Raw genomic sequence first — 24958 nt, 5'->3', positions numbered from 1 at the left:
AATCACTTCAGTTCTTACATCACTATGGCATCGTACTGCCAAAAACAGTGCTTTTAGACATTCCATGTTTTCTTTTCTGTCTGTTTTAATCAAATGATACACACAGTAGTTAGTACTTGATTGCATAACCATTGTTTTTGATGACTTTTGAAGGTCTAATAATTTTTTCCGGGACTGTATATAAACTGAAAAAACCTTTGAATAAAAAAGGCATGACATCAATATCTTTCCTTATTAAGGGCCCTAAACTGTGCAAAGCCCTGTTATATTTATACATCATGCATTAAAATCTGGAGAAAATGTGTTTACTTGTGATACTATTTAAATTTATCCATGTTCAGTTAACAAAATATTTTTCTCAGAACTAGTTTTAGCCCCTTAACCCTGGGTTGGAAGAGTAGATTTGTTACCGCTTGTTAAACGGGTATAAAAATAATTTTAGTGTATCAGTGCAAAGTCATGGCAGAATCCAAAGTACATGAGCCAGTCTGCTGTTGAACCGGATGACCCTTTACTTCAGGTTTGTTCAGTGTGACATCCAGCGAGGTGACTTTGCTTCCACACAGCAGCACTCGGGCCAACTTAAACCCCAGCAGTGCCCAGGCTTCTGTGTCTCATAATCACCTGCTGCAGAACAGACAAGGTTACAGTCTGATGACACTGAGCATGGTACACCTGCCAACAGACGCAAGCCGATACCGATATTAAATACACGGGGCATGTTTAGAACATGTATTGAGACTGACACGGGAGTCCATGAGGCTAAACATAGATGGTGCAGATTTGTGCAAAATGCAACAGCAGAAGAATAAATGCATGTGAGTAATGTTGTGTTGAACTGATACTTTGATCCAAACATGACTGACCCCATTAAGAAGTATTTAGTGTGAGTTGTGGTTTTAAAGTCACTGACCTGCTGTATTATTGTCTATTTTTCTTTGCACCATCTTGTGAAATGTGAAGACCTTGGCACAAAGTAGGACAAAAACGTTTAATATACAGCAAGGGCCCATACACAATACACAATTAAAGATATTACTCATGCTTTCAAGCGCATACAGTGAAACGCAACATTTGGAGCCAGCCATGAGATCATGAGAAAGACATTCTCATGGCAACACTGTCGACAAACAACCAGACAAGCATGCGTGTGTGTGCATTTACACATTCATTTCAGAAGACTAAGTGCATGTATGCTTGGCCAGATTTCCTGGTTTAACATCAGACTTGGCTTTTCTCCCAGACTGAACAGTCCTTCAGTGTGAAGCCGGCAGTCTCCATCCATGCTCCGTCTTCTCTCCTATTACCCACAGGGGGACAGATCATCTCCATTGTGCTCGGAGCTAACAGTTTTATGTTACTTCACCTGAACGAGCTCAGAGATTGTAAACAGATTCATGAGTGTGTTTTGGCTCAGAGTGTGTCATCCCTGTGCTTTGGGATTTTGCACTGAGAGTCTTATATTTTGTTTCTACACAGAACTCCATTCCTTTAATTGCTTGGCTTTTAGAATTTATACAGCCTTGACACGCAGAAAGAAATATAAAAAAGTAAAGAAAAAAATCTATTCTGTATCTCTGCCACTTTTGATGGAACACATACAATATATGCAGTTTTACTTTGCACAGACTCCTTTAATGACATTAGTGAGTTTTAAATGGTCAGACTTGGAAACATGGCGCCCCCTGGTGAAACCACAGTGCTCTTTTCCTGCTCTTGTTAGAAAAACACAGTATTTTTATCAGTAGAACAAGGCTACAAGGACTGACAAATAGCTCATGATTCCTATAGTATTGAATATTTTTGGATAACATATCTTTCACTGCAGATGACCCTAAATGTAATGTATTCTATTACATTATTCAAAGTGGGCACTACATCCTCAATACTTTAGGTCAATTATTTTTAGTTCAATATTCTCTACGTATGTAACACCACAAATCAATGTGTATTCATTCAATACTGCCACCTAGAGTGAACTGAACCACGGAGGCTGTGTGATGTGTGTGGCAAAAAGGATGAAGACTCAATTTTTCCTTCACCTTTCATTTGACACAAACCAGTACATAAAACTGAAAATACCACTGTGAATTTATTCTCCCACAGTAAAACCTTTTGCCAGTTTCTGAAGTGCATTTTGTCACCTTTCAACTGATCTTCAAATAAAAAATGTCCCCAGAAAAGACGGTGTTTACTCTCAATATCCACTAGATTGAAATGGATGAAAAAGCTGCAACACAAACAATAGCAAAAATGTATTATTCAAACAAAATGCAGCTTACGCATTATAACATCATCCTCTCATCCTCAGAATGGATAAGTAATATTCTACACTGTCTGCACAGGAGATGTGTTTCTAAACTTAGTTTTATATCAGCTGTTTATGGAAAAGTAGATGTCATTTTCATGTCAGGGTGCATTATGCGGACTTTAAAAAAACAAGGCAATTGATTTTAACAACATGACTGTATTCTGATCGCCACCTATTTAGGTAGAACCGGTAACTAAATACAGTTCCTCATATTTTGTATTCTAAATATATAATGTTGTTACTACCCAACACTGAAACACTAGTGAGCCTCTTTGCCACTGTTTCATTTTCAGCTTGAAGAATGTGAATCACTGTCAGCAGACTACATATCATCCCAGTTTCTAAATTGTCCTTGCAAAAGAAATGTTGTTAGTTGTTACGGTAACCAGTGCAAAGATTTCTTGAGATTGCATCATGGTGAAAGGAGGCTTTGGTATAAAAAACGCTCCATGTTTAAACAATGATGAAGCCCTGTAGCAGCGACTCTCTGTCATATAAAAGACAGCATGCCCACATCTGACCTGCAACATCTCCGTCAGTCTGCATGACTGTCTGACACATGTCCTCCTCCTCTGCCATTTGGGAGGAATTACAGCCTTGTGTCCTGAGCACTGAGTGCCTTCAGAGCACAGGAATTCCAAAAAAACCCACTTCTCTTGTTGCATTAATGCAAGCAGGAAACATCACAGATGGTTTTATGGCACCTCATTCAACCTCGAGGCCTGAATGCTGATCGCTACCTGTTGCTACAGCAACCCCTCCACTGTTTGTAAACATTTCACTAGGGTTTTTTTTTTGTCTTGATGACGGAAACCCCTCTGGTACACTGCACTACTCACTGACAGACACCCAGTTATTCTTTGGCTCTGTTAGCAACATTAATGCTTTAACACTGTTTAAGTGAAGAAATATGAGTAGAAACAATAATACTATTATATTTGACTGAAGAAAAACTACTGTAAAAAGGACACTCTATGTCCTATCACCTCAAACTGTCAACTGAGCAACATTTATGACCATGTATTGGTGAGATAGATGTTAATAAACAGATTAGTGTTTCCATGCTGTGTGTGGGCATTCATATGGATGGACTGTATATTTATTAGTTGACTTCTCTAGTGTATTCTTTCATTATTAATCCTCTCTGACTTGTAGCTTTAAGAGCCAAATGCAAAACAGTGTATCCTTTCACCATAACAAAATCATTTCAGAACTCAAACCTCCCACAGAGCAATGCAAAAAAATCTCAGGGCTTTCTGACCTCCTCTGGTTGTGGAAGTCTGTAGTTTAATCATCACTGACACTGAATTTCGCTCACTTTTATTTCTTGCTTTGCTTTCGTCCAGCGCATGGACGTGCATACATGCAAACACATAACTAAGGTGGTGAATATTGATGTGCATGAATGAAAATGAACAGGACTTAATTCAGGAATGCAGGAATGTGGGAGGAATCATTAAACTCATCAGTTCTTAACACAACATAGAGGCATGTGCGGTGCAGTCGTGCATGTTTAGTATGAGACAGTAGAACATATGTAACAGAAAGCTGACCGTGTATAAGCCAATAATGCACATATAATGAACCTGACTTCTTATCACAACACTGATATGTAATGTTAAAGACTGAAATACGGCCTGTGTAAACCATACCATCAAAAACAGATTTGATTACACAGTCCAGCGCTGTGGTCATACTGTAACATATCTATCACACCTGAGCAGTTAATTTCTGTTTTAAACAACATGGATCACACTTTAGTACAGTCTCAGTAACTCACCTTCTAATACTGCATATGTTCCAGTGTTCATTTACTCACCTTTCCTCTCTATGAATAAAAAGCTTCCCTTACACATTATCAACTTTTTGTGAGCCATAAACTTATATTTTGGACACAAAAACACCGGGCATCGAGCATTAAAATAATTTATAATTTAAGCAATTTTAAAATGCTTTGGCTGCTTAAGATTTCCAGTGCTTCATTATTTATGGAAAATCGTTGGTACTAACCAACCTCGTAAAGTATTAATACAGTAAAACACATGCCAAAAGTAAGGCAGTTTATTTTACATGGAATCATATGCACTGATGCAGAAGAATGTGGAGATCTCAGCTGGTATATGTTAAAATCTAGTTTTCACAATAAAAGTTCTACAGTTCTACAGTAAAACAGTTACAGAATTCACCTGCAGGCATTTACGCACACCGCTTTACACCGAGTATAAGTGCCGATCATGTGTACAGTGAGCAGAGGAGTAGCAGCAGATCCTGTTTCTTGCTCCATAGGATATACTGCTGATCCTCCATTTTTCCCTCCCCTCTCTTCCCTTTCTCTGCTCTCTTTTGATCTGTGTTCCTCTTCCCCCTCAATCATATTGACAGCACCGTGATGTCAGACTGCAAGAATTTACTCTGTAATTTGTGTGTGCAGCCGTGGGTGTGTGCATGTGATGCATATGTTCTGCGCTTGCAACCAAATGTCCGCACATGCTGCCGTTTGAGCGTCCATACGCCGTGTATGCGTGTGGGAGAGAGAAGGAGGCATGTTTTTTTGTAGCACACCTGCTTCCTCACCTTTCACCCTCTTGACTTTAACGGCTCTCCCTCTGATTCACTTCCAACTCACATGAAAAGTGAAGTCATCGGTTAGGGCCCATTTTTAAGCTTTCTGAGGCACTTAGCGCCCGTTGTAAAAGAGCTGGTATCCTGACAGTAAAGGTATATTGACAAAGTTACATCAGGGAAAGACTTTTTGTGTGTCACGGGGGTGTGGTGTTGGTGCAGTTTGTGGGTCCCAGCAGCCACAGAGCAGATCCATAATCATAAAGCCTCTAAATAATAAGCTTAATCACTTTCCAAAATGCTCAGATGTGTGATAAAATTACTTGATGGCAATTATAGACAGACTTTATGGGGGTTTATGAGTTAGCGGCTGGCTGGCCGGCTGGCTGGCATGGTGAGTTCACTGTGTTGAAACTCTCTGAATGAATGAGCCTTTTGACCTGGTAGCTAGTTGGAGAAACCTTGGTGGTCCTGGCTAGACAAGTCCTAACTGCCAGCTATTTCCAGTAATAGCTTTACTTTTGGCTTCGGACATTGTCCTCAGTGCTTAATGAGAGCACAAGGTAATGGAAGGGCCTCTGGAAAGGAGCAAAAAGCTATTTATGAATGAGAAAGTGAGCACGAATATCATGACTGAGGCTCAGTAACTGTGGGTCCTTATGCTACAAGTCTAATACTAGAGAAAAGACACTGCATTACACAGCCATACATGAATGCACACTTTAACCCAGTGTTTTTCAACCGTGGGGTCGCCTGGAATTCAAATGGGGTCACCTGAAATTTCTAGTAATTGATAAAAGTAAAAAAAAAACAAAAACTTACTAATAAAAAATATATGGTGAGTTGAGAGAGACAATCAGAATACATAAAAGACAAACTGTGAAGCTGAAACTGAAGCACTGTGGTACTGTTTATCTTTCAAATGTTCATTGTGGTCGGTTTCAGATGCTGCAGTTCTTTCATAATTCATAGTTTGAGTTCTTGTTTGTTCAGTATTAATTGTCAGCCTTGTAAATCCAAGGTGGACTCACTGTACATATCCTGACCAAGGAAAGTAAAATTCTCACTTTGTGCAGTAATCTACACCTGGCTTTTCTGCCTCCGTCCATAATAATATACATTATATAGACTAAATGTCATCCAAAATTAACATTTATTTGCAACATAGTATAGCAAACTATTACATGATCAAAAACAAATTAATTTTAGCAAAAAAATGTCTCTGACTTGAATGTCTGGGGTCGCCAGAAATTTGTGATGTTGAAATGGGGTCATGAGCCAAAAAACGTTGGGAACCACTGCTTTAACCCATAAGAACCCAGTGTTACTTCTGTGGTAGTTCCTAAATTATTTTTTCTCTATATTTAACCATCCTTAATTGATTTATCATCATTTATTGTAATATTATTGTCTGTATGTTGTGTTTTTTTCAGTGAAAATATGGTATTTTCCTACATTTAACTCACACATCATGTAGATGTTCATAAAAGACCAGATTAAGGCTGGGGATTATTATATCAAAAATAGAGAAAACTGAAGAAAAAATGACTTTTTCAGCAAAATCTATCTTTAACTGAACACAAACCAAGTGGCTCCATCCACTGTCATTGATCCAACTCCATGATTTTTAGCGGTGAGTCAAAGTTGTAGAAGATGACGGTGTTTCAACATTCACTACGGGTCATATCTGATGACCATGAAAAGATGACAAACTGCATGTTACGCCAAATATTTACATGGATTGGTGGGATTAATGGATTAACAGTGATTTAACTTTTTATATCAGTAAATTATTCTGGTTGCCTTTGGCTGTTTGGGTCTTTATGGCTTAAATAAAGAGCCACAGGGACTGATATAAATACATACTTTTCACTGCTTTGTGTGTAGTCTTGTTGTGCTTGAATGATTCTTTTCAGTGTTTTATCGTCCAAACTCCCTTACATAAGATCTGAGCACCTGTTAATCATAACATCACCTTTTGGCATCGATCCCCTGCTTACAGAATGAAGAATGTGTTTACACAAGCTGCTGCTCTGACAAAAACGCCTGTCACTAGCTGGCTGGAATAAGCATGAGGACAAAGAACGGTTAAGTCATCCCTGGGCAGTTTTACACATGTCACACACCCATTCATTCACACTGTTATCGTCTTGAACAGATGGAATCATGAGGTGTATTATTGCATTAGAACTACAGGTACAAACATGATTATTATGGGTAGACACTTGAGCAATATGACACTCTGAGAAACAGTTTATGTTTCAATCAAATGTCCAACAAACACTCTTTCCAGCATTAATTACTATTCACCACGAGTAACATATTTCTAAGCTAATCTGCTCAAAATGTCCTCTCTCTCTTTGACAAGGTCACCCCAGGTCTCAGAGTGGCTAATTAACTCTGCATTTTGGCATTTCTTGTCTTCACACCTTCGCCGAGCTGACGACAGAGACAGTACAAACACCCTCATGGAGAAAATATGTGCGCAAACAGTGTTCGCAAAACATTTTAAGAGCTGCTGTGTTTTTGTCTTCACCAGCAAACCTAAAGGCCTAAAGGAAATTTCCAAGCAACATCTTTTTTACGCCGTGCTTTCACTTGCCATGTGTGTTCCAGTCCCTGTTTACACCCTGTGTTTATTTAAAATTAGACGTTGCTGCTGTAAAACTGATAGCTAGTAAAGGGATTTTGGTTATTAGCACCTGATGACGAGGAGGAAATTAAATTACCTCATCTTTTAAAAGCTCAATCGTGAAGAAGTCGCATATTAACTGAATATTTTACTAGATTGTTAAGTTTATTGATGCTTTTGTTTGATCTGATAAGTACTGTAAAAATGGTATCATGGCTGGATGCTCAAAAGAGGCTTTTCTCGCTTGTTCAGCTCAGTGTCACAAATTATTTTCACATCAGTCCATGAACACAGATCACAAGAGTTGGACAGCGTTCTTGGACTTTTGCTAACTATTTTAGTGTTTTCAGTTTTTGGCCACTCTGCTTTGAGTTTCCAATAACACAATTCTCCAAAATCAGGACCATCACTCACCAGAGGTATTGCACTGATCTCAAAACTCATTTCTCCAACTCTCACCAGGGACTGATTTGGAGATACCACACATCCAATACTAAGCTATTTTCCCGTCCCCTCTGTGAACCTTTTTATGAACTATGTGATATATTTCTGATCCATCTTGGAGATTTTGCAGATACGTGATACTTGCACATGTAGGAATCCCAGCGGGGCTGCAGCATGTCTGTAACCTTTGCGTTTGTTGTGCAATCTCAGCTAAAATCTTGATCCTTCAGCTCTTTATGCATGTGTGGGTTGTGCGTATAGTGTGAACATCTGTGTGTTGGAGCTGTTTGTTGCATCATGGGTTTGTCAGCGGGATCTGGTTGTGTTGCAGTGACTAATAGCTGAGCTTTATCAGGGCTGATTATGTATCTGGTTTTACTTATTTGAAAGGTTACACACTGTTCTCATAATGCTGCTGTGAAAGTTACAAATATCATGAACTGTCCTTTACATACGGTTTACGAAAGGCATCGCACACACTCGCAGACGCACTTTTTGACCAGTTCTGTCCTGCCTGAAGCCCAGATCTTTGAGTAAGTAGATGTGGAGTCTGTCTTAGACTGCAGGGAATTACCTCAGCTCTGAATCATGTGGCGCCTTGCCTAGAGTGTGCACAATGCAATCACCCAGCCATCTTTCTTACTCATAAACTGTCAGAGGGCCTCACACAGAGGCTGGACACACACTGCAGGAGTCTTGAACACATTGTTTCTAAGCTCCAATTAGGCCGTCTCAGGCAAACTTAGCCAGAGCAGTGACATTTTAATTTTTGTCTTTGTGGTCAAAAAATATGTACTTTTTGGTGTTCTCGTCATCAGACACATAACTACAAAAATGGTGTCCACAGAAGCACAGCTGGCAAACTTTAGCTGTCTGTAGCTACATCCCAAAGATGAACAGGAGCTTGGAAGTAAAAAAAAAAAAAAAAACGAACTAATTTTGGAATTGGATGACAGACATACAGATGTGGTACAGATAGACAGATAATGAGTGTGGAAATTGATGTTGTGAAGGTAATTTCTGAAATGTCTTACTAGTTATGTGCCAAACTCATGTAACTTTTGATTACTTTGGTAACAAATGTTGGCTGATAAACCTAAAAACCTACTGTACATACAGTTGGTGTCGGCTGCTGCCTTATCGGAACAGACAGCTGCCTGTCAGCCAGCTGAGCCAATAAAAAAGAAAAAAAAAAAAAAGAAAAAAAAAGAAAAAAAAAAAGAGGATAAACCTAAAAACCTGAAAAACCCTGAAGCAGTGGTTCCCAACCTTTTTTGGCTCGTGACCCCATTTCAACATCACAAATTTCTGGCGACCCCAGAGATTCAAAACAGAGACTTTTTTTTTGCTAAAGTTAATTTGTTTTTGATCATGTAATAGTTTGCTATACTATGTTGCAAATAAACATTAATTTTAGACAACATTTAGTCTATATAATGTATATTATTATGTACGGAAGCAGAAAAGCCAGGTGTAGATTACTGCACAAAGTGAGAATTTTATTTTCCTTGGTCAGGATATGTACAGTCAGTCCAGCTTGGATTTACAAGGCTGACAATTTATGCCGAACAAACAATAACTCAAACTATGAATTATGAAAGAGCTGCAGCATCTGAAACTGACCACAATGAACATTTGAAAGATAAACAGTACCACAGTGCTTCAGTTTCAACTTCAGAGTTTGTCATGTCTTATGTATTGTGATTGTCTCTCTCAACTTATCATAATTTTTTTTTTTTTTTTTTTTTTCATGCGACCCCATTTGAATTCCAGGCGACCCCACATGGGGTCCCGACCCCAAGGTTGACAAAAACACTGCCCTAAAGACACTCATCTAAACCAAGACTGAAAATATGAAAAATGAAAAAGACTGAATTTTCAACACAAGGTCTTACCTCGTCATAGTTGGCTGTTATATTATTCATCTTTCATCCTTCTACACATTTTACATTGTACCTTTGTAATCACATGCATCTGATGTCTATTTGTCATTTCTTTATATATTTCTGTTAGTAAACGCAGTAGCATTAGGATTAATAAACTGTAACTGCATTCTTTTCAAAGTAGTTGGGAGTTCTTACAGCACACTTTTGTAAAGTTTATAACAGTATATAATAAGAATGTAGTAAAAGAAGAAATGCCCTGTGGATGCTAATAGGGTTGGAACATGAAAAAGCAAAATAAAATGAAATGATCTTCATTTGGTGGGATTTCAGATAAAACTTTTCAGTAATTATATAATGTCTTTGTAATGATGTCAGTTACTGTACCAGGTCAGTTTTTAAGGCTTTCTCTGAGCTACACATACTCTAAAAGAAGAGGATGTTCTCAGCGAAAGAACATAAAGTTCTAAAGAAAGTCAATATTTATTATCAGGAGTACAGTTTTATTATACTGCATCATTACTTTGTGTCAACCTGTCAGATAATTACAAAATGAAAAGACTCAAGTACATTGTTCTGAAATAATGCCAAGTCCAGGTAGTTAGCTGAGTGGAGCTGGATATGTAGATGATGATGTAATGCCTTTGGGCAGATTATTCTCTCACATCAAACGCTCAGATCAGTCTCAACATGTTTTTGTGTCAGCTCTGCTTTGTCTTTTACATCTATTCACTTTAGCTGAGCACAATACTGAAAAAGTAGTAAATTACTTGGCAAAGGAGCTCACAGTTTCTCTGCCTGCGAGTGTAGCCTACAGCATTGGTGTATTTATCATAGTCTGATTTATCATCGACAATGAGTCACTGAATGGTCCATTCATACACCAGATGTCACAAAGACACTCTATATACTCCAAACAGACGCTGGTACATAACCCCGATACTTTTAATTCATAGCTCACTGAGGCGGCTTCAACACATCAGACCACCTATCAGACAAAGTAAGTAAACAAGTGGACCACAGTGCTCCTATGAATAAAAACCCTAGCGGACTGAATTTGGATGCCTTTTTCTAGACACAAAACTCACATTGTGGGGAAAATCATCAAGCATGAATGACGGTCTACAGTTCTCAGTAATTCGGTTTGACAGAACTGAGGTCCAGCTTCCAAAATTTTACTGGCAGTGTCAGAAAATTTGTGGTATAATCGTGCATTGCGGTTGGTGGTACGACGTGGTGATGATGACTTTATTCCGCTGAGTAACTAATAATAACATGGCAAGGAATGACGACATGCTCCTGCGATCGTACAAATGACAAATGTGGAACTAGACGATGCAGGTTTGGTTTATGGGCTACGGTTACACAATGATGACAGAACAGGTTACATCTGCACAGTGTAACATGTAATAAACCAAAAATAAAATATACTGCAAATATACAAGGAATATAAAAGGCAAGCACAAAATAAGTTTATACAGCTTACCGGATATTTTTCATGTTTTTTGGGATTTTTTATTTATGAGTGTTACATGATGGCAGTGACTATTTTTGGTAATTTCCACATACAAGACAGTGACAGCTACGGTTCCAGTGAGGGCAGTGAGTCAACAATCTCAGGTCCAATGTGGTCTGCAGGGTCTGTAAGGTCCACCTCTGCATGAACACTGAGTGTACCTGCTTTGTTAGGTACCATGAAGTAATGGTACTAATGTCAGGAATGATGTTCAAAGGGATAATGTGGATGTGGACAGGGGTCTGGATCAGCACCTACGTTGGTCTAATGTTCTAAAAGTGATCTTCTAATATTCTGAAATACATGTTCCTTACATATGTTTTTCCTGTATTTTTTTATATTTACTTCTTGGATTTATTTATTTATTTTGCCACTTTCAGGTAACTTCCCTGATCTTGATATTCTACATAACGCTAAAAAATTTCCAAAAAAAAATTCCACAAAAGTAAAGTCTTGTTATGTCCTCCGATAACACACTAAGGTTGAAATTTTGAATTTCAAAGTATTTCTATGAGTAAACTATAAAGGGTTAAAGCAGAGGTTCCCAACCTTTTTTGGCTCATTAACCCATTTTAACATCACAAATTTCTGGCGACCCCACACATTCAAAACAGAGACTTATTTTTTTTTACTAAAATTTAATTTTTTTTTATCATGTAATAGTTTGCTATACTATGTTGCAAATAAAAAAATATTTTAGACAACATTTAGTCTATATAATGTATATTATTATGGACGGAGGCAGAAAAGCCAGGTGTAGATTACTGCACAAAGTGAGAATTTTATTTTCCTTGGTCAGGATATGTACAGTCAGTCCAGCTTGGATTTACAAGGCTGACAATTAATACTGAACAAACAAGAACTCAAACTATGAATTATGAAAGAGCTGCAGCATCTGAAACCGACCACAGTGAACATTTGACTGATAAACAGAACCACAGTGCTTCAGTTTCAGTTTCACAGTTTGTCATGTCTTTTATGGATTGTGATTGTCTCTGTCAACTCACTATATATTTTTCATTTGTAACTTTTAATTTTTATCAATTACTAGAAATTTCAGGCGACCCCATTTGAATTCCAGACGACTCCACGTGGGGTCCCCACCCCAAAGTTGAAAAACACTGGGTTAAAGGATGTCCTCAAAGTTGGACCAACACTGCCTAAAGCCACAACATTTTATCATTCACACAAGAGTATTTGTGACAGTTTGAGAACATCTTAAAGTGCTTTATTCTTTTAGACAAAGTCAAAGTCAAGGTCAGACATGGAAATTTGACACAGTGTATTCTATTTTGCCTCTTTCCTGACTTAATGCAAACATTAGTGCAAAAGATACACAGTGACACAGAAAATCTGGTCCAGGAAATGTTAATACATGTCTTTCCACTTCTCAACCAGCAGGTAGGGGAACAGAACATGCGGTCCAGAAGCAATAGTCTGGAAGATGTCACCAAGGCCAAGCTCATGCAGCAGCAACAGGCAGATACACGCAAACGCACAGCAGAGCGAGAGGAGCCCTCCGGAAGGGTGGAGCGCCGGAGTCGACACCGGGAGCCGCCGGATGACACCGGGACTATTCAGCGGAATCACAAGACAGTGAAGAATAACACCTGTGTCAGTGGGAGTGGCAGTGGGAGCAGCAGTGGAAGTGCCAGTGGCGCTGCAAAGACAGGCCGGAGGGAAAAGGGCAGGGACCTTTCCCGAGATGACCTTGTCTTCCTTCTCAGCTTGCTGGAGGGAGAACTTCAGGTAATCCCCGCTGATGTGAAGGGTAGTCATGACTGGGCAAACTTGGATTTAGTCATGGGCACATTACAGCTGCAACAGGCGCGCAGACATGACTTTAGCCCCAGCTGGATGTAGAGTCAGTCATAGTGGGTCTGTGGGCAGGGGGGCACTAAAATGAACTAATAACCCATACTAATGGACAACTAACAGCTGAGGCTGTTTCCTGTCAATGCAACATGAATCCAGAAATCCCTGAGTAGTGTTACTCCTGCTGCGAACAGAGCGAAATACAAGTAAAATGTTGGATAAGACCACACAGCAGAAACAGAGTCTTCATTATTTATCTGTCACAAAGTTTAATCTAACAAAATCCCCCCCTTCCTCACAGGCCAGAGATGAGGTGATCACAGTGCTGAAGGCCGAGAAAATTGACTTGGCGCTGTTAGAGGCCAAATACGGGTTTGTCACACCACAGAAGGTCTTGCAGGCCCTGCAGAGAGACGCCATCCAGGGCAAGACCGATGCCTTCCAGGAGGACATCTATGAGAGCCCCATGATGGAGGTAATACCAGCTCTGTCAGAACTGAAGTAGATCCTCATTTCCACTGCTGACCTCCTACTTAAGCCTACTCTAAAAATAAAACGGGTTAAAAGCAGACACCCAATGCCTGATTAACGTAAAGCAGCACAGATGTGACATGTTGTCTTTGTCTTCGTCCACAGCTAGACAAGCTGGTGGAGAAACAGAGGGAGACACACCGGCGGATGCTGGAGCAGCTGCTGATGGTGGAGCAGTCGCATAAACAGGCTCTGTATAAGCTGGAGGACGAGAAAAGGAACCACGGGGAGTTTATGAAGAAGAGTGATGAGTTCACCAACCTGCTGGAGCAGGAGCGTGAGAGGTCAGTGTGGACCAACATCTGAGCACCTACAAGTATTTACACTGGTTTCATAAAAGATGTTCATGATCTGACCCTTAAATATAGAACCCTGCTGACTAATCCATCACATTTATTCATCATTTTTGACTCATCACACTATATTTAATGTGAATAAAGTATTAGACGTATTAAACTATTACTAGTTAAATTCTTTAAAGTCCTATAAATAAGGATTTGTCATCAGCTTATGAGGTCTTATTCAGTCCAAACACTAATATTCAGTTCTGTGCAAAAGCCAACATTAGACTTGCAGTAAAGTTCTAATGACCACACATATGCATTTCTCAATCTGTATTAACATCTAATCTGGATATATGTGAAGTATGTACAGCAGTATAAACAAAGGTTTCAGTGAAAAAACAGCTTCTATAAACCAAAGTGGTATGATTTCATGTGACCTCCCTTTGCAATTAACATGTCTTTAACCCATTTGTTCAGACAAAATTAGATTTATGGCATTAATTATCTGATGTTTTATACCTGCTTTCATTCAACACATGTCAGATGTTTCTAATTGTTTGGTCTGCTTTTTGTCATGGGGTCAAGGGTCACAATAAATAGTGACTTCAACCTTTAGAACCCTTTTAGGTCAATTTTTTGTGTCTTTTAAGACTGTGCATATATTTCCTCTATTTTCTTGTATCTAAAGAAAAGTGAAAGAGAATGAAAAATTTATGTTCATTTCAACCAAAGTGGTGGTCTGGGACTTCTGCACAGTATTGTATGTGAATAAGACTATTTAAGTGATAATAACTGCAGCATAAACCCACTTACTGATAGATTATAAGGCAGTTATAAGCAGTTGAAAAACTTAACCATTTATAATCTGCTTGAGAACATATAATGACATTGAAATTCCATGAATTTAATGAATTTAACTGATTCAGTGACTTTTGTGAGTTAGTACTGTGTACATATGTACTGCACATTTAGAGTTATTTAATTATTTGATATTTACATAACAGTAACATTAGAACTGCAATATTCAGCACTATACAAGTAGCCTATGTAATAAATTACTTATATATAATTACCTTAAAAGGGAATTGTTCTTGCTTTAGATCTGGTTAACTGTTAACGAATGCATATCACAGTGAGTATTAATCTTAATAACAAAACAAAAACCAAGCACTATGTAAAGTGTTTTGTTCCTTAAAAGTACTTATAAATGTTTTATGATCTAGCATGAAAATGTTTATGATGCTATCACTAGTTCTTATCCAGGCTTATTAACACAATCATGTCAATGAGCATCGAATAGGAATAAAAGACTTTATTACTGATCACTACATTGACCTTAATATAAAGCAATACCACAGAATTAGTCCTAGAGGTGCTGCTGTGTGACACTATAAATGAAAGGTAACAAAACCACATCCTGCATATTACATCAAGATCCAACTGGCAGAACAGACAAGTATTTAATTATGTGAAGTGATATTCAAATGACACTGCACACTTCAGCCACCGAGTGCAAACTGAAGCCAAACTCACAGCTGATCCCGCTGTCTTATTTTAGCAATATCTGTCATCTAATTTGCCTCACTGTCCCACAGGTAGGAGTATCTTCAAAAGTCAATGTCATTGTGTTTTTGGGAATTTGAGATGAAGCAGGGTGCAAGTAGTCAAGGAGTAGAAGAATAAAGACGTTTTCATACTTATTTTTTCGCTTCAGGCACATTGACAAAAGGTTTACATGCTGGGTGGCACTCAAAGGGTCAGTATAGTTCACACAAATCAACTATTTTCCGAGTTGATTTTCAATACTGTTATTAAATAATGTTACTAGAGATTGTGAGTGTCTTCGGGTGTCTTGCTCATGGGCATTTGGTCAGGTGGTAAAACAGGGAATTGTAATACTGCGGTTCCAACCTCCACCCAACCTCAGCCACTCAGCACTGCCAAAATATAAATGTCTTAATGATCCTACGTAATGTTAGTATTAAATCAAAAGGGTTCTTTAGGATTAGAGCGGAAAATCCACCCTTAAGAATTCCATCATTGTTTTCCCATGACCTGGAGTAGCTCCTTTTCCTTTTATTATCACCTTTTATTGAACAAAGCTGGAGCAAAGCAACCGTTTTGTCTGGAGATGATCCAAGAGTGGGAGGTGATTCTTTGTCGATAAACAATATAAGTTTGGGCTTAAAATGTTACATTTATAGCAGCACTGTGGATATCTAGAGAAATAATATACCCTGAAAAGTCTCCCATAGCCTCCATTAAGGTGAGAATAAAGCACATTTGACTTTGTTTGCTATGAGATTTTTTACAAGGCCACATTATATCCATGACATCAAACAGCAAAACAGGTCTTAATTTTGGTCTAATCTGAACCAAACTGTATATAACCTTATTAAATTTAATGATATATTAAGTAGAAGTGTTAGATAGTGAGAGATAGTCACCCTGGCACTGGATTAGGAGACTATTTTAAATAACTACGGAGGCATGTTGCAAAAATCTTAGCACCTCTGATCCAAAATTGCAATCCACAAAATGTTGTAATGTGAGATGAGTCTGGCATGAATTATTTTAGAGGTGCTTTTTACCACTGACAGATGGAAACATGTTTGATTTTTGGGTTCTGCTGCAAACGTCACATGCAGTGCAGTTATACTGGGCAGTGCTGTTTACTGCTTCCTCAGCAATATCACATGTCACATATCACACATACACACACACACACACACACATAAGCAGACGACATGTGCAGTATTTCACCTAGGACACAAGCAGACGGAGGCGTGTCCATAAAAACACACACACATGCACTCTCAGCAATTAATTTTACAAAGGAAACATAGCTGGACGTCGGCCTGTGACCTATTTGGGCAGCCACACCAGTACACATTAGCTGCAGCTGAATGTTTGAGTTGGACCAGAGGACAGTGTGACGACGGTCTGCGCTTTGTCACCGAGTATGTCAAGAAGGACAGGCTGCCATGAAATACGGGCCTCTGTTCCAGGGTCGAGCTAATTACCGCGTGAGAAAAGGCCAAAGATTTATATGACTGAGACGAGAAGGAAAACAAAAAAGAAAAACTAACCTAATGGCTCAGAGGAGAATCAATCATACTGCATGTTCAACAAGATGCCAGATTACCATGGAAATAGTTGATGATGGTGTATTTTTTCGGTGTTGGGTTCGCCAACAGACTTAAGTGCAAGTCGACAGGAGACGTAAAAGTGTGTGAGTCGGGGAGGCTGTTCACATCTGCAATTGTCATCTGTGTTTAATAGCTGGACATGGACTTGTTTACGTAGCTGTTACAGTTGTACAGTAGATGCAAGTTGGTGTGTGAGGTTATTAAGCAAAAGTGTGTGTTTGGAGGTTAGAGTACTCTTACCTCATTCCTGCCCTGAGCTGTTTGTCCAGACAATCCTTGCGTGACACATATATTATATAAATTCATCAGTGATGTCACTTTATTAAGTGGATAATGATGACTTATACTACACTGTATTGCCCTACATGCATACATCTGGGGTTTTCTGCTTTCTGCTCTGTGGGGTGCAGTCTTTTTTCATATGCAAAAGGCTATTATTAGCTCAAGTAACAAGCTAATATTAAAAATGCTTGGCGAAAAATGTTTAATTTTCTATAGACCAGACCATATCAATTATATTCTAATAGTTATATCAACATAATTCTATTTTCATGGTCCAGCAGTACACACTAATAGACCTTTGACCACCTGTATTTGTGTGATTTCATGGTGAGATTTAGTCTAACCTGGTCCAAACTAATCCTAATTACCAAATTTTCTGATTCTATTCTAAAAAACCCAACTAAAAAGAAAAACATGAGAAGATTGTAAACCAGATCCACCCAGCTCTGAAGGATACAACCATGCGAATGACTCGGAAACTTGCTTATGTTGGTCACGTCACACACATTCCAGCCCTAATCTGCAGTGATGTCTCTGTTCCCAGATCACAGCAGTTAACTTGTTAAGCTCACTGTTATCATAACTGACATTAATGACGGCCAAAGTACAAAAAGAGGACACAGACTCTTTAAAAAAGGTTTCTGAGTGAAAACAGTTAAACAAGATGTAGTAGCAGATGACATTGTGAAGTAGCGTGGGATCATGGGAATTGTATCAGCACCATTCATTCTAATGAACTGACTACAAATAGAAAATGAAAGAGGCCGTTAGTCTAAATAAAATGACAGATTCTTCTAAATTTGAGCACTGTTGGAAAAATCTGATACAATTTAAGTGTACGAGTGAACAGAATATAAAACACAGGCCTAATGTTCAGATATTTTAAAGCGGAAATGTTCCAGCCTTAAAAGTGTGCTGACCCTTTAAAGGTGTAGAAGTGGCATGTCATCAAAAGTGCTTCAGGCAGGCAGAACCAGACGATCCCAGAGGAGCATGAGTAAACGACATTTTAGTCCTTTCGCCCGAACACAAAACCCAGAGTTTGTTCAGCGGCTTCTGTTCTGCTCTGCACTCTTTCCAAAACATTATTACACAGAGCTAGAAACACTGTAAACCCCCAAAAGCTTTGACTTATTCAAGGAAACCCCACATATCAACCTTTTCTGCAGATTTAAAGCAGTTCTCTGTGTTTTAACGCAGTCGGTCACAGTCTGGCATGTACAGTACAAGGCATGGTATCGCACTGGGCTTTCATTTCACTCTTGTTAATCTGTTGCTGTATGATGCATTTTAGCTGGATGTAATCATTTCCTTTTTCTGGGCTGTGCACAGCAGTAAATTGTGATTACATCCTAGGTTAATGTACAACAGGGTAAGGAAATGGACAAAACCTTTCCACCCTTTTTTTCCTCTAAAATACACACACATTTATAAACTTCTCATCTCCCCGTGCTTTTTATTTGGCCCTTTCTTCATAGCAGGAGGCCTCTGACTGCTGACTGACCTTCTCCCTGGAAGCCCTAAAAAGCATGTAAATCTGGGCAGGGGGTTAGGGATGAACCCTTCTCCCCTCTGATTAATTGTCAATCGAGAAGCCGTCTGTGAGTGATGACCTCATTGCGCGGCGGGTACTGCGGGAGCAGCAGGGGTGTGAGAGCCAGAGCGGCACTCTAACCATCAGCAGATGTTACTTTAAACATGACTTCAGTTCTCACACACTGTATACAGGCGTCCGGCTCGTCTTTGTTCTTCTGCAGAGAACCAAAGGGCCGTAGAAGTCAAACCCACTATCTTTACCGTTTAAAACTACACCAGCCAGCTTCACTTGTTGATGGCTCTGGATGACAGCGAGAGGCATGAAACATGAACTGGAATACTTGTGATGTAATGCCAGGAAAATGCACACAGCACCCTCATGTTTACCAAGCCAGCTGGTCTGGGATCATTTCATACCAAAGGCAGAGGAGAGGCAAAAGGTTTAGAGTTACTGAGCCCTGGTTTTTGGACAGAATGCTCACTTGCTGCTGTTTGGTTGGATTTTAATTTGTTTTTTGTGGGTGATAAAGCAAACACAATTAACACAAGAGTTTAATTTGGCAACACTGTGGAATGCTCTTATAGTATGAGGGGAAAAGTGACAAAAACACACCTGGAAAACAGTGTTTCTGTATGACTGTGATACAAATTTGAACATTTAAAGTTTAGAAATATAGTTAAGAGGAAAAAAGAAAAAATGTGAGTGAAGGCTGTGTGGTATCATCACAAGGTAGTTGTATAAGTTCCATTCATATCGCTGTTAAAAACAGATGACCTGAAGTACAGAGTTCCATCAATATTTTCCATCTTAAATGGTTGTTGTTGTTACTCCCAGCTGTGTATTAATCTCTATTGACATATCTGTAATGATACAGTTGACAAGTCATTTGAATCAATTGTTAACCCTCAAACATCTAAAAAGCTGCTGGCAACCAAAACATGTACTGATTTAAAATGTTTAATAACCTTTAAACTACTAATCCTACCAGAACATGTAAATAATTATGGTAAAACACAGTTTCTCAGCTTTTCATTCTCATCAGATATGACTCATTTGGACATTTAGAGGCACTGTAGTGAACATGGAAACACCATCATCTTTTGTGACATTAATTCACCAGTAAAACCCATGGAGTGGTTGTAGATGCTTGTTTTAGATTCAGTTAATGATATTTTTTGCTGAAAAATGCACTTTTTATTCAGTTTTCTCTGTTTTGATATAAGCTTTGAATTTACTCTGAGCCTTTGTGAACACCTATATGATTAGTAAGTTAAATATAGGAAAATATTTACTTTTTTCACATAAAAAATGCAAAATGCAGAAGATAATATAATAACCACAGATCAAGAATATAGAAAAAGTTAGATGCTAAGAAATTCTAGAACTTCTAGGTGTTTAAGGGTTGAATGTTTGCTACATCAGAACATATAGAAACGTAAAAAAAAGTTTTGAATTCTGTGGGCTTTTGTTATTTCAACAGCACTTTCTAATGTGATACATAAAAATATGCCTAAAACTAAAGTGAGGGAAAGACAGCAAGCGACTGATCAGACAACGGCACAAACTAGAACATCAACACTTTGATCTTCAAAGTCCATCAAATGGTTTAACTTAAAAAGGAAATAAACTGCTCACAGGTCTGCACATACAAACATAACCTGTTGAGGAAATGTATACATAGACAATGTGTTTTTTTCTGAGCTAGTTGACCACTAAGGCCAATGTGCGTCATTAAATCAGATGCAGACGATGGAAATCATTCAAACTGGCCACTGATCATTTGTGTATGAGCAACATTTCATGATTCACTTCAACAAGATGTGTGTAATTTCCCATGTATTTTGAAACTGTAACTTTCTGTATTTTATTAGTCATGATGTTGCACAATGCACTTTTCTTTATGAGGTTGAACCCCCTGATGCTGTAATGAAGTCAATAGTCATGAACTTGCCATAGAAACAAAGCTGTGCCATAAAAAGGCAGTTGATCTGAAATAAAATGTGTTGATACAGTTTTTGTTGGCACTGTACGTGATAGTCACTAATAAAAGCCACAGTAGCTGCAAACATGACTGTCATCTTCGTCGTAATGACACGCAACATATCCTCATGCCATCTGGTTGACTTAAGCACAGCGGTGGTGACATCACTCATGTGGATCAGATCTAGAACATTCTTGAGCGATGCCCTCATCATCGCTGAGATGCTTATTATCAAGACCTGCCCTGTTTTTGAGAGAGAACATAGTGTTGTGATGTGTTTTACGATCTTGGATTTCTCCTTATTAATCATTACGGTTCTTGCCTCTGCAGGTTCACCTCAGAGGTAGCCTGTGAACTTTGTGGAAAAAAAAGGTGTACGGTGTTTAGCACAAATGACAGCATGTTTTAGGAAGTTGTCAGGCTGTTGCTCTGTACGTACACATATTGGACTGCATGCATGAGCAGGATCCGTCTTCACCTATGAGCCGTTAAGATATCATCAGTACTCCCAGAGCCGTTGGTGAGGAGACACAAATCTGCCACATTCATCTACTGTTACTGACATGTGATAGCCAAGCCTTTTACGTCTTGAACACACGCACACCTGTATTCCTCCCAAAAATGCGTCAGCCTGGTGCATTCTATACATTCCAACTCAAAGCCAGGTTAGAGTTTGGATTTGATGAATGACAAAGAGGAGATACGTGATAAGAGATGTTTAAAAAAAAGTACGAAAAGAAACTGTCTGGTCATTTTTAAACCATGAGATAGCATAGGTTTTTTTTTGGGGGGGGGGGAGCTGTGATCTCTTGTTTAATAAATGCCAATACGAGAATGCACACGTCTCCTTAATGTGTTTTTGAAGCTCCGTGTCAAACATTACCAGCTTTTCCATTTATGGGAAGGAAAACTATTCCTCAAGCTGACTATTACTGTATGTGACGTTGTTCAGATATTTGCAGTTGTACCCTTTGAAGCCCCACAAGTGCGGCCCCGTGCCGAGGTCAGGAATCACACAAATATGACACATTCAGCGACACCCTTTAAATACACATATGATACTCAGCGACTTCTTTTTACTCTTTGAAAACACACACTATATCGTCTCCAAATGCGTCAGCACATTGCGAGGCTTCCTGTTTTCGAAAAGCAAACGGACAGTCTGTATGTTATAAGAAATGCAGATAAAATATACAGTAGAAGAGGAATTAGTCTGTACTCTGCTGCATTTGATTTCCTGTTTCACACCACCTTCGTTTGTTTTAGATGCTCGACACCACATCACTCCCACGATGTAGGAAAAACTGAGTGGCTACTGACCTAATCAGGCTGGTCAGCCAACACTCCCTTTTTCTGCTTCGTCCAGATAACGGGCAGATTGCGCCACAGTCTCCTTGACCTCACTCTCATTTATTTGTATCTACTGAATCAAGGTTGATGGCATTAACACAAGGCATTTTACCCCCCGTTCTTTCACTTAACCTTAAAAGCCATTGAATTACTCAATATTATTTTTACACTGTAGTACAATGGCTTTATCTAATGAGTAATTTATTGAATTATGACTAAGATCCCATTTAAGATATACACTTTGCTGGTGAGAAAAACATTCCTGGTTTTTATCATTTCATACATTATGGATCTGGGTGCTTCTATGAAACTGGTCCCTAAAAATAAGACATGGGGGGGAAAATTTCAAACCAGATGTAGACTAATGTTATGAAGCAAGTTTGGAAGCACTTTGGGTCTATTTTAAAAATAAATATTTACTGAGATAAAAGAGAAACTACTTTTCAGATAAAACACATTTTTACATTATGTTACATTATATTTAATACAAAAATCTGCATGTAACGCGGTAAAAAGGACACAAAAATTACACACTACTACTTTTTAGAATATCTTTTTATTCTCTCACAGGTACATTTTGGGAATTGAACTAATTATGCAAGGCAGAGTGTTTCACAAAAATGACTGTTATTAAAAAATCACAATTTATTTGTGTTTAAATGGGCAGATTCTGCATGTAACGCAAGTGGACAGGATGGGTTACACGCGAAACCTGGAATGATACTGAGATTCATGAAAAACCCACATGTGTGGATCAGAAAAACTACTAGGATTGTCAAATTTAACACAGTGTCTTTATTTATAGCGCTATATAAGACCATTTACAGACATGTTTTCCAGATCAAATGCTCTGACACCGACGTAGTTTTTCATGTCCCAAGTTTGGACCTATTTCTGGCCCCAGTATTTTATTAAAAATCCATTAATTTTGGGATGGCTCAGAGCAAGGGTATAATTTTTTTTTCCATTTATCTAAGGTCATCATTAGGTACATCCTGGGGCGAAATACGTCTAAATTTCTCTTTTATAACTGGGTCTAAAAAGCTGGCAAAGAAGCACCCATTGACATAACTATTACTGACAAATTAAAGGAAAAGCTCATTTAAAGTCACAGCTCACCTGAACAGCTTCAATGCACCTCAGCATTGACTCTGCAAGTCAAAAGGGAGGGAGCAGGGTTTTTCCAAAGGATCTCTCTTTTGGTGTTTTGACGATGATGACCGAGTGTCACTTAACACAGTGGTCCAAAATCTCCCATGAGCCTTCAGTCAGTATAGAATCTAGTGACTGTGGTATTTGACAGAACTTTGATGTTCCTAAAACTATTCAGTGACTCTTTGTAACATATTGGTGGGGGTATTGTCATCCTAGAAGAGAGTTATCTCTAAATTTACCCTCTATATCTTTCATTATGTCCTTATTCATTATTATTATTATTTAGGAGCTGCAAAGGAAGTATTTTCCCCATATTGTGCCCCATTTGTGAAATAACCCACTGCAGGTCATGTTAAATCTCCTAATGGTTGAGTTTGCTGTATTTGCTTTGGTTTTATTATCTCATGAACAAAACAAATTACCAAAAATGGCAACCAGACGCACTAACACTCACAGATGCACATTGTTCTGCAAAAGCTTTGATCAACCTTTTACTGCAGATACACAGGCCTGTTCCAGTCGGCACATGACAGTAACAAAAAGCAGATATCCTTTACGTGACAGTATATTACTTATATTCACACACTTACTAGACTGAGTGTGAGGCTGTCAAAACTGTATTCTTCTACATGTGTAACTGTGAGGTAATGAAGGCCAGGGAGTCGTCAACGCATGGTGTAATGTGATTACATCTCTCAGACAGAATGCAGTGATTAGACCTCACCGACCACAAGGACTCAATGCTCACTGCTTGTACTTTTCCAACCTTTTAGGATTTTTTTTTTTTTTTTTTTTTTTTTTTTTACTGAAAGAGCTTAAAATAGCAATTACATGCTATTCACAGTTCCTGTTGCAATTCAGATAATGATTACAAGAGCACAAACATTTGCCTTTTAATTGGAAAATTGCCTCTTACGTGGAGCAGAGAGCAATGGTTCGTCGAGTTTCATGCAAGAGCGTACCTATAGATCTGACAGCAAATTAAATATAGAATTTTTTTTTTTTTTTGTTTTTTAGGAAAAAGCTTAGGCTGTGTTGCTAAAGCAGTTTGACAGCTTATTTATAACTTTAAACATCTGTCAGGATTAAAAAAGAGCAGAATGGTCAACTCAATAGGCCTTGACAAATTATTATGGTGACTGGTAATCTACAAGAGTGATGTATGAGCTAATCTTCTATTTGTGAAAGGAAATAGCACTAAGGGTGGAGGGCCAGGGTCAAGGAGGAAAAATGCGGCTAATGTAGAGTTAGCATGACATTTCTACGCTTGCTGTGAACCGTGAACGGCCTCTGCCAGAGCTGGAGACAGCGAATGATGGCGAGACTCAAATTGCAGCAGGCAACAGAGAAAATCCAAAGATTGACATGTAAACTTTGTGGAGGATATATTTACCCGCCAGTAAGGACTAATCTCTGATATACCTTCCTTTCACATTTGTTCCAGCAGACACCTTCTTGAGTTACGGCTTGGCAAAACATGGCATAGGAAAGTGAAGGAGCATTTTTCCCTCCCGTCCAGTCGGCCT

The 24958-nt window shown here is 38.7% G+C and overlaps 1 protein-coding gene across 2 annotated transcripts in view; it reads left to right on the top strand.

Annotated features, from left to right (window-relative positions):
* filip1l (filamin A interacting protein 1-like) overlaps nt 1–24958 on the top strand; it is a 77894-nt gene that overhangs the window by 19259 nt on the left and 33677 nt on the right. The window contains exons 2-4 of one of the 2 annotated variants that reach the window (XM_030158427.1): nt 12750–13097; nt 13465–13638; nt 13800–13978. In XM_030158427.1, the coding sequence (XP_030014287.1) occupies nt 12765–13097; nt 13465–13638; nt 13800–13978 (686 nt within the window). In that variant the 5' untranslated portion in view covers nt 12750–12764. Of the gene's footprint in view, nt 1–12746; nt 13098–13464; nt 13639–13799; nt 13979–24958 lie in introns of both variants that reach the window. The other variant, XM_030158424.1, reaches the window with a different exon arrangement.

The sequence above is a fragment of the Sphaeramia orbicularis genome, chromosome 2 (assembly GCF_902148855.1).
Source record: "Sphaeramia orbicularis chromosome 2, fSphaOr1.1, whole genome shotgun sequence".
Classification (NCBI taxonomy): domain Eukaryota; kingdom Metazoa; phylum Chordata; class Actinopteri; order Kurtiformes; family Apogonidae; genus Sphaeramia; species Sphaeramia orbicularis.
This window is presented reverse-complemented; position numbering and strand designations above follow the sequence as displayed.